This window comes from Monomorium pharaonis, unplaced genomic scaffold (assembly GCF_013373865.1).
Source record: "Monomorium pharaonis isolate MP-MQ-018 unplaced genomic scaffold, ASM1337386v2 scaffold_696, whole genome shotgun sequence".
Lineage (NCBI taxonomy): Eukaryota > Metazoa > Arthropoda > Insecta > Hymenoptera > Formicidae > Monomorium > Monomorium pharaonis.
Window position 1 is genome coordinate 9,379 of NW_023416018.1, and position 11,801 is coordinate 21,179.

Sequence of the window (11,801 nt, forward strand, 5' to 3'; positions counted from 1 at the left end):
ATCGAGGCTCCGTGAAGCCTCTGTTAATGATCCACACAACGTCTAATAGACCTCTTTGACGACCTCTATTGAAGGTTTAATAGACGTCCACAGTGCGGAACTGTGGATTTCTAATGGCTCTATATTGGACGTCTAATGGACGTCCACTAGAAATTTAAACTTCCATGGCAGACGTCCATTAGACGTCTACTGGAGGTTTTATTTCTATGTGGGTCAATTGTTGATTGTAATAAAAGTTTATTTTTAACCTTTAATTCTTTATTATTTTGTGTGAGAAAACTCTCATTTTGAATTGGCGAATTTTCGTCGACTACAAGTTGACATTTATGCTGCTTACTGAAAGTGAGACTGAGGCACTCAGTAATGTGAGTATTTTATACTCAGGTAGTGACGTCATTACTCAGTGATCTAAAGAAACATGCAAGTGATCACGCTTATATTTTAATGACAAAATTATTTTAATATATAACTTCACTTCTAAAGTGAATATGCGAAACTCACATTAGTAAAGCACACGGTTTTGAAATTGCTCAAATTGTAGGAAAAAACTAAGTTGAATCTCACTTGTAAAAATGCAAAAGGAACGTGCATTGGGAAGGAACGTGCTTTGGAACGTGCTTTGTGCTGTGTGAGAAGTTGCATATTTATGAAAATCTACATTTTAGGCTCCTTATATACATTACATCAACATACATTACAATAAATATTTGATTTGACGTATATATATAAATAGAAGCCTGAGAATGTGACAGCAGAGTCAGCTTCTTGCTTACGACTTAAACATTATCACGCTGATATTGTGAGTGTTAAAACTAGGTACAGTATGAAAAAAAAAAGTATAAATATATACACTGAGCAACAAAATTACCGCAATAAAAATTTATACCAAAATTTCACTCAACTTTAAATAATCGTAACTTTGCAAAAACTTATTATCGTATTGGAGAGTTTTTTTTTTAAAGCTTGATGTCTCTTCTTTAAAGAGCATTTATTAGATTTTGATCCTTTCCTTTTCCCTGTTCGGCATGTTTTCAAAATAAAAAACGTATATTGTGTTCAAAAATTTTTATACTTTGATTACGTTTACACGTCGGGTTTAACAACATCGGAGTCATAAAATTGGCCAACTACATCCTTTCTCGGAAGAATGGAATGGTTATGATTGGCCAGCACTAGAAGTATCGATGTTATTAAACCTGTTTAAGAGTGTCATGTAAACGTAGTCTTTGACGCGCTCCACGAGGTGCAATAAATTTTTCTTGTAAATTTTATTGTAAGAATTATTGTAAAATATATATTTTTCCCTGCAAATTAAAAACAATTGAAATTTGTACGATTTTTTTGGCGAAGTTATAACCAGAGAGAAGATAGACTAAAGCGCGGGAGCCAGCTAAAAAAGCATCAGGCAATTAGAAAGAGACAAAAATTGAAGTAATCTGGCTGTCCTTGTCTTAGCGCATGCGCAGAGAAGAGTCTATAATTATATGAATGTGAAGTTATGTGTCAAAGAAAATGAATACAGATTTTAAAAATCTAATAAATGTTTTGTTATCAGTGAAAACATAATATATATATTAAAAATTATATATTAAAAATTGAAAATGCATATTATGCACATTCGAACCATATTGCATAATAAAATTGTATCTTCTCTCTGTGGCTATGTTTCAAAATTTGACAGCTGTCACTGAAGTGACATATGTAACGGAAACAATTGCATAGCTAAATATCAAAAACTGTGGAATGCGTATGCGCGAATAAACAATGACAGCCAAGTTACTTAAATTTCTATCTCTTTTAATAGTCTGATGTTTCCACTTACACGATTACCAATGGCTCCCGCGCTTTATTCTATCTTCTCTCTGATTATAACATATCAAAGTTACCTATCCCTTTTAGTCTGCTTATGCCTGTTACCACCAGCATTAGCATTAATAATTTGGATAATTTAGTGCAATTAACGAATATTTAAATTAAAAAAGAATTTAATGTTTTAGATATATTACTATTAATTGCATTAAAGTTCTTTTTTTAATTTAAATGTTGGTTAATTGCACTAATTATAAAAAAAAATACACAGTACACGTTCCTTGCAATAAAATTAATAAAAAAATTAAATTATATTAACTTAGAACATATGCACACGCCGCATAGGTAAATAAATTATTTATAAATATTTAACGCGTTAAATAAATAATTTGAAAAAGGAAAAAATTAATTAGAATGTTTATTTGAGGAGATATAAGAAAATAGTTTAGCTCATTAGTCTTGTCTCGTCGAGATAGCCCAGTTAAAAAAAATCGTCTTTCTAGACGCTTAGTTCCCGACATATTGATGATTGAAGTAATTTGAACGCGCCAGATCAATTTTGTACGCAGGCGCCTGGCCATGCGCTAGCAGACGACGCGCGCGCGCGCGGCATCGCCGGCTGCCGTTCTCGAGTTGATGCATTTGTTAACACGTTTACAATGGTCAATCTTCATGAATCGCTTTGAACTTTTGGGAAAGATTACTTTAACTATTTAATAAAACGCTGTCCAAATTTCAGCTTTTAATATTCATAACTGTAGCAACAGTGATTAAAAAACAAAATTATCTCGGCTTCTAAGCTAGGACAATGTTCTTTTTTTTTAATGTAAAGAAAAATTGCACCTTTTAAATGCATCTTACCCCATTTTGATAGCGTTAATATTTTAAAAATTATTTAATTGTTAATTAGACTTATTTGTTACACGTTTATTTGAGGCACTTAATTGCATTGCACACATTTTGCAATACCGATATATAATACTACAACTTTTTAAGAAAAGAAAAAATTTGGTTCGGGTTTGTGCATAATCTCAAAAATGTATAAATTAAATTTTAGTGGAGCGCGTTTTGTATAAACAATTGACATTACTCAAAATTAATAATTTAAGAAATGGCCATTTTTTATGGTTTTTTTCTACTTTACAACCAAACTAATCGATCGATCTTAATAAATCAAATATTATAGTTTTACTTAATACCTACAACTTTTATTTGAAACTTTTTTCAATTCCGTTTTTAGTTTACGAGGCGCAAGCAAAAAATTACTTTTCCCTTATTTCAACCCGTAATTTTCAATAACCCCCAGCTTTTTGCAAGTGGCAAATGTATCTATCTTAATCTACACATATTAATTGTGCTTTACGCACAGTCAAACCTGAGTTACCAATTTTTTCCCTAAAAAGTCTAATTCTACTAGACTACATTGCATGTGTGGACGGAAGAAAAAATTGCACGGAGATAGCAACTGGAGATGGCATTACAGTGCATATAGCACGAAACTCAAGATTTCTTGCGGGCAATATTTTCTCATTTCGTTTGTCCAACACACGACATACGCACACACGCACGACACGCACGACACGCACGACACACACACACACACACACACACACACACACACACACACACACACACACACACACACACACATACACAAGATGCGCAAAATCCGTAAGATTTTGAAGAGATTTCAAACTTTAAAATGAAAAAAATAATTTTCCAATACGACAAAGTTTTTGCAAAGTTACGATTATTTGAAGTTGAGTGAAATTTTGATAAACTTCTGTTGCGCTAATTTTGTTGTTCAGTGTATAATAAAAAATAAGTAAACATATATTATAATATATACGCATAACTTTTTATAGATTGAAACAATAATTAAAACGATGGATGATAAAAAAATATGTAAATCATGGAACGGTATTGACTCCGGTGAAGAGATCATTATTTCTGGCATTAGCGGCAGATTTCCAGATTCAGACAATATGAATAAGTTACGAGAAAATCTATTTAATAAAGTTGACCTTGTTAAAGCAAATCATGATCGATGGAAAGAAGGTGATAATTTTAATATTTAAAATTTTATTATAATTTTACATTATTTTTGTAAAAATTTAGTGCAACTTTTGATTGATTACTGAACAGTTATAGTGCTTTGTTCAGTAATTAAAAATAAAATTTTTAGGATTCTAATAAAACGTAACGATCTTCTTATAATTATTGTACAGAAAAAATACATAGAAAAACTGTAATATCTATACACAATTATTTAACGGTAAAAAAACAGAAAATAGAGAAGAAACTTATAATTTAAGTGATATATTATTTAACAATTGTTACGCATCATTTTTATATACACTTAGAGAAATCAATAATACTAAATAATAACGGGCTGAATATTCAAACAAACTGCATTTTCTATCAAAATGTCTCGAATTATTTAAAAAAATATTTTACTCGTATAATAATTATAATTACACATTTATATACCGAAAATGTGGATTTTAAAATAAATATTTTAAAAGACGAATGAAATACATAACATCTTTATTTTATAATTCATTAGATTTTGTTCCGGATATTTCAAGCCGTATAGGAACAGTTAACAATGTGAAAAAAATTTGATAAAAATTTCTTCGATTTATCTTTCACTCAAGCCCACACACTCTCTCCTGAATCGAGACTATTAATGGAACATTCTTACGAAGCAATTATCGATGCGGGAATCAACCCAAAGCAATTACGAGGAAAAAATACTGCTGTAATTACAGGGACATGTTATATTGAACTACAGAAGAAATTTCTATATAAAAAAGCTCAGGTAGGAAAAGAAGTGTTGTGATTAATACAACAGTATAGTAAGAAAGAATAATTAAATTTATTATCACACGTGTAGTAATATTTTGTAACGTGTTAATATTTTGTAATTAGTTAAGCGGTCTTAATATTATTGGATGTAACTACTCTACAACAGCGAACATGATTTCATATTACTTGGATCTAAAAGGACCGTCACATATAGTTGATACAGCATGCAGTTCTAGCCTTTATGCTGTGGCACTTGGTTATAATTATATTATGTCAGGAATATGTGAAGACGCGATAATTGGGACTGCAAATCTATGTTTTAGTCCAGCTATAAGTCAACAATTTCATAATCTTGGTATTTTTTTTAAATATTACAGTTATTACAATAAATATACGTACAGACTACCTTACGTATAAGAATTAAAGAAAAATATTTCTCCATTTACAAAAGAAATATAATCTGACAGATTGTATAACTTCAATATACACTCTGATTATATAAAAATTGTAATGAGATTTTGGCAAAGTTGGATAATATTTTTGATGGACAAAACAAATAGTTCCATATAATGCTTTTGATGAATAAACTTATCAAATATAAAACAAAACATGTCTTCTTTATATTTCTCATCTTACAGGTATTTTGTCACCTAATGGTTATTGCAGACCTTTCGATTCCGCTGCAAATGGTTTTGTGCGTGCTGAAACGGTGGCAGTAATATACCTACAAAAGCAAAGAATGCAAAAAAGGATTTATGCTATATGTCCACATATTAAAATAAACAGCGATGGTTACAAACAAGAAGGAATAACAATACCCATCACTTCCATGCAGAGTACTTTACTAACAGAATTTTACAATGAGTGCGGAATACCAACATCTTGCTTGGATTACATTGAAGCACATGGTACCGGAACCAAAGTTGGCGATCCTCAGGAAATTGGTGCAATTCAGAACATTTTGTGTACAAATAGAGAAACTCCATTAATGATTGGCTCCGTAAAATCTAATCTTGGTCATGCTGAACCAGCAAGTGGCTTGACTCAGATTGCCAAGGTAAAATAAATAATTTTCTTATTTATATAATATATTAAAATAATATTTATTTTATCTATTTATATATTTATATATTAATTTTTATATATTACACATACATAGAGAGAGTTTTCTCTTAAAATTTACCCTCAAATCTGGTAATTGTAGGATGATGTGTGACCTCAAAGAATTTTACTACACTTTTTAGTAAAATTTAGTATACTTTTAGTAAATTTTATTATACTTTTAATACACTAAAAAAAATGCTGTAAAATCAATGAAAAAGCAACTTGATTCCATTGAACGGTGTAATTGCGGGCTGCCAACTAAATAAATAATTTATGCAATTCATTTGTTATTGGTTGTAATTTCTATTATACATATTAAACGAATTATGTATATATATGAATCAATGACATATAATATTGTAGTAAATACATATCAGAGTGTAACAAATAAGGGTAAATTTTAAAAGAAAAAAGAAGTTTATACAAAAATACAAAAATTATTTTACATAAAAATAGTTTAACCTGTTATTTTATTGTATCGGAACATAAAGATTTATTAGAACATTGGGAAAAACTTCTATGTAATTTTATTCTGGTTACAATTAATATAATATAAAACATTAATAATGTACAATTAAATAGAGAAGAGAAAGTGGTTATGGATTATTTAAACAATTAGGTTATGGATTATTAAAACAATTTAGATTTGACATTACAAATAAGAGTATAAAGTTTTTTTTCTACAAAAGTCATGATTTGAAGATAATCACTATGTTACTACAAAATGAATGATACCACAACAAAAATTATCTTTTTAAAAAAGGTCTAAAAAGCGCCAAGTATAGCGCGCAAACCCTCACCCTCAAAAATGTACTTTATACAATACAAAATGCTCTTAAAAATGTATTCTTGTACAAAACAATTCAGATTTGATATTACATAATAAAAGTATGAATTATTCTACAAAAGTAATGATACGAAGATAATGCGCCAACTATAAAAATGGATGTTCATACGAACTGGAACATCTACTTTTTTATTATTATCCTTTGGGTGGCATTTAGAGTTTGATTTTTCGTTAAACATGTATCAGATTAAAGATTGATATTGAGATTAAATTGAAATGTAACTAATCAAGAACCAAAATCAATATTCTTTAACTTTGCTTTAATTGGTTAAATTCCAATTTAATCTCAATCTCAATCTTTATAGTTTGATATGGCTTTAAGATTGTCTTAAGTTTAGATATAATTTCGTTAACTACGAAGTATTTAACAATAAAGTTAAGATCTTAAATATGCGATCAAACTATAAATATGAGTCTTGTATATTAAATTATTGGCTGCTGTGCGCCTGTAAAAAATTAAGCTATAAATGCCAGCCAAATAATGATAATAAAAAGTAGATGTTCTAGTTCGTATAAACATCCGTTTTTATGGTAGTTGGCGCATTATCTTCATATCATTACTTTTGTAAAAAAAAACTTCATACTTTTATTATGTAATATCAAATCTAAATTGTTTTGTACAAGAATACATTTTTAAGAGCATTTTGTTTTGTATAAAAATAGATTTTTGAGGGGGAGAGTTTGCGCGCATATACTTGGCGCTTTTTTAGACTTTTTTTAAAAAGGTAATTTTTGTTATGATATCATTCATTTGTAGTGACAGGTATCTCATTTATTTTTATAATAAATGCATTCTTAAGATATTTTTAAAGTCTGTATCAAATAAAATATTGAAATTGAGATTTAATTAAAATTTGACAAATTAGAACAAAATATTGGTTTTGTTTTTTGTGATTACATTTTAATTCAATCTGAATTTCAATTTTGACACGGGCTTAATGGAATGGAAGCTCGAACTGTAAGTCCCAGTCAAAGTATAATGATAAATAAGTATATAATATAATTTATATGCAAATTCATTTTAGTTATCGCATTTTCTTTATATCATTATTACTGTTAAGAAAAAGCAAAATGTCAGTTGAATAGTTATAGAAAGAGTTAGAGAAAGAGAGATTGATTGATTGATTGATTTGATTGATTTTCGTTTATTATGCCCAAGTATAAACTAAAGGGCAAAGATACAGGACACAAATTATAAAATACACAATATTCCAATAATAGTTTAAATAGGTAGTAAAGAATAGGCGTAAAGAAAGTACTGTCTGGGTTGTCATAGCGACATATCTTTCTCAAACTAGTTCTTAAGACTAAAAATTAAACTAAGATGTGAATTAAAGCTAAGATAAAGTGGATAAGTAGGACAGAGATATAGAAAAGGCAAGCATAAGAAGATACGTCATGCAAATTCGGAAGCAAGCAAATGTGAGCAAAGGAGAGACTTAAAGGTAAGGAAGGAAGATGCAGATACTATACTGTCAGGAAGTGAATGCCAGAGATAAATAGCAGATAATAAGAAAGAATTCCTATAAGTGGTAGTCCTATAGTGAGGGATATTAAAGATATGCGAAGTTTGAAGCAGTTCGGTTGGATCTTCTCACTAATGGATTAATGGGAATAAAGAGTTCGTTTAAGTAAGAAGTAGAAGGCATATTCAGAATGCGAAATGTTAGACAGCCAAGGAAAAACTGCCTCCGATTTTTTACTGAGAGCCAACCCAGGCGACGCCTAAACGGCGTGATGTGATCATCCGTTTAAGGTTAAAAACAAATCTGATGCAGTAGTTGACCAATCTCTGTAATTTAGTATCAAGTTCATCACTCAAAACCATGATATACAAGACAACAGTAATCGATGTGAGGCAGGATCAAAGTGGTTACAAGTTTAATTCTAAGCTTAGTGGAGAGAGCATTCTTGTTAAACTTAAGTTGATATTAAAGCGTGATGAATAGATTGAGAGACATGCAGAATGTGCTTTCTCCGGGATAAGTTAGCTGTAAAGATATCCCCTAAATTCCTTGCCTCACTTACAAAAGGTAGGGGTGTATGGTCAACAGTCACTGGAGGAAGTAGAGAAATATTAATGTTATTTGTGTGAAATTGACTACCGAATATAATAACCTTAGACTTGGCAAGATTCAGTGTTCGACCATTTGCCATAGCATAGTCATGAATGGCTCTCACATCACTGGTGATCAATTTAAGATAATGAAGTATTTCCGACGGGGGACAAGAGCGATAAATCTGGAGATCATCCGCAAAAAGCATGTAACTAGAGAACAATAAGATCTTAGCAATATCTTGAATGAAAAGGGAAAATAAAAGTGGACCGAGGACAGAACTTTAAGGGACACCCCAAAGTAATAGGAAGCCACTCCGGGCAATTACCTACATCGTCAGCTACAGCCTGAAGGCGGCTGGTCAAATACCAGTAGAGCCATGAGACTACAGAAGAAGAAACCCAAGCATCTTCAATTTAGCAAGCAGACGTATATGAGGAACGGTTGTCGAATGCCCTACTGAAGTCGAAGAGCAACCAAAAACAGTAACAAGGCCTCGATCGATCCCGGCTTTGATGTCGTCGCACACACATAAAAGAGCGGATTGGGTGTTATGCCCAGTACGATAAACAGACTGCCTGGAATCAAAGAGGTGTGCTCATTTAGATAGTCGGTGATTTGATCAGTCACTACCCTTTCAAGAATTTTGGACAGTTCAGCGCAGGTTGGCGATCGGAACGTGTATCGGAAGGAGATGACGGAGTACTTATTGGATAGTGGGCGTATAAGTGCTCTCTTCCACTCAGCAGGGAATGAAGACATCTCCAACGACGATTAAAGAGGGTAGTGATCCAAGATGAAATGATTGACTATGCAATGGAACTCTAAGGCCGAAATTCATAGTCGAATCTTATTCAAGTTCCAGCTTAGCACGATCTTGAGACGTCAATGCTGTTATTTTATTAGTTAAGTAAGTCTCAAGTCGGCTCGAAGCTAGACTTAAGACAATGCTGGAGCTTAAGATCGTCTATGAATCCGTCCTAAGCAGGTAGAGACAGAGAGTGCGTTCGGAAAGCTAGAGTCCTATAAAGAGAGTTGTGCCAATACCGCTCTCGATTGTGATTGGCTCCGCCAGTTTCCGTTAAACTTCTGGTAGTTTCAGCCATTTCCAGCACAATTTAGCAATCTTGGTATAGCTATCATCAATGCATTAACATCAGTATTTTGTGTATCCATATATAAAGCAAAATGTTTATATTGAAGGTATTTTAATTATACTATTAAAATTGTAATATAATTGTAAATAAAATAAATGTGATTGAAAATGCGCTGTGGAATAAAAGAAGGATATTTGTAAATATAATCTCAAAAATGCTAAGATTTTTCAGCATTTTTAAGGTTACATTTACAAATATATCTTTCCTTTATTCTACAGCATTTTCAATCACATTTATTTCATTTACAATTTTATATCTATATGTACAAAAATATATATATATATATATATATGTGTGTGTAATATCTTGTATTAATGTTAAAAATAGAAAATGCCGAATTGTGGAACTTTTGGATGCTATAATACATCAAAAAAGGTGCAATGATGCATATGTTTCCACAAGCTTTAGAACGTCGAAAAATATGGATAGAAAATGAAATAAGACTGAAATAAGACTTAAAGGTTGCCGCCTTTACATTGCTATGAAACGGAAAATGGCGACTTCCGTCACATTGGCCCAACTCTCCTTATAGGAACTCTAAGCGCTAAGCAGCACTACCGCTGTTCGCGGATACGCTGGATAGCGTTATCAAAATTATGACGTCACTATCCGTAGCGTTTGACATCATAAACACGCGCTATCCATGCTACTCCTTCCGAGGTAGTGCATGGATAGCGTTTGGCTCAATCCCCACCATTGTCTGTTTAAACATCACGTGCTACCTCTCTTTTAAGGTTAGAGAAAATTTATGCGTGCTCTTGAAAGAAAAAATAAGAAATGGTTTGTATGTCCTAATGAAAATATTTAATTAAAAATATCTCCTTATTGAAAGAGGGAGAGAGAGAGAGAGAGAGAGAGAGAGAGAGAGAGAGAGCAGATCTGTTTCATTGAAATTTATTAATTTATTAAAATATATTAAAATTCCTTAATTATATACTCATTCAAATTTGTTAAAATTTCTTAAAATTCATAAAATTTATTTTATTATATTGTTATTTATTATATAAATAAATTTTATAAATTTCTATATAAAATGTTAAATATTAATTTTTAATAATTTTAATAAATTTTAATGAATTTTAATGCATTTTATAAATCTTAATAAATAATACAAAGGGATAAAATAAAAAAGTTTATGTGAACTATTTCATTACTATATTTCTATTCAAGGTGATCAAAACTGGATCTTTGAGTTTAATATTATTTTCATCAGAATATGCATATAAGATATATACTATTTTGATTCATTAGACTGCATGTACTGTTTGTTTTGAAATGCAATCCTTTCTTTACTATTGCAAATATGTAAACGACTTAAGTATCATTATTATCAATTAAATTGATTATTAATGTAATTATCTTATTATTTTAAAAATTTAGTTTAAATAATTAATGCAATTCAAGAGCGACAGTATACGACATAGTGCCAAAAGAACATAAATTTACATAAAAAAATTATATTAGGCAAAAAGCTTCAAACATATAATATTATGTAAAATAAATATAAATTAACTAATAATTTGATTTTGAATTGATATAGAAAAATGGAACAAAATAAAAATTTATAGGAAATTGTTTAAATTATTTTATTTATTACATATAAAATAATTTTAATTAAAGAGTAATATATAGGACTTATTAATTATTATTTAATTTATTTAAAAATTAAACAACCCGTAAACACTGATTCGTAACATTTATGTGATCATTATAGAACAATGTTCCACTGTTCTCGTAACAGTTACGTCATTTTCCAGTTACAATTTGGTCAAATGTCAGCATATTCTGGGCAACAAAAATCGGAAAAGAGAGAGGGAACATACACATAATGGTTTGTATAAAATAACATTACTTTTACGTATATGAAGTCACATTTACGTATAAAATAACGTTACTTTTACGTATAAGCTGACTTTTACGTATAAATTAACGTAAAATGCTCGTATAAAATTACGTACCAGAAAATTCTTCTTGTAACTATTATGTCGTTTTTACTTTATTTTCTTAAAAGGATTTCTT

The 11,801-nt window shown here is 30.4% G+C and overlaps 1 protein-coding gene across 1 annotated transcript; it reads left to right on the forward strand.

The window, feature by feature from the left end:
- Positions 1-734: 734 nt before the first annotated feature.
- On the forward strand, positions 735-11,554 carry LOC118648787 (fatty acid synthase-like). The gene is given in 7 exon segments (XM_036295201.1): positions 735-816; positions 3,675-3,867; positions 4,376-4,422; positions 4,424-4,630; positions 4,741-4,972; positions 5,256-5,674; positions 11,497-11,554. Coding segments are annotated over 6 exon segments (1,101 nt in total). The 5' UTR covers positions 735-816; positions 3,675-3,695; the 3' UTR covers positions 11,521-11,554.
- Positions 11,555-11,801: the final 247 nt, after the last annotated feature.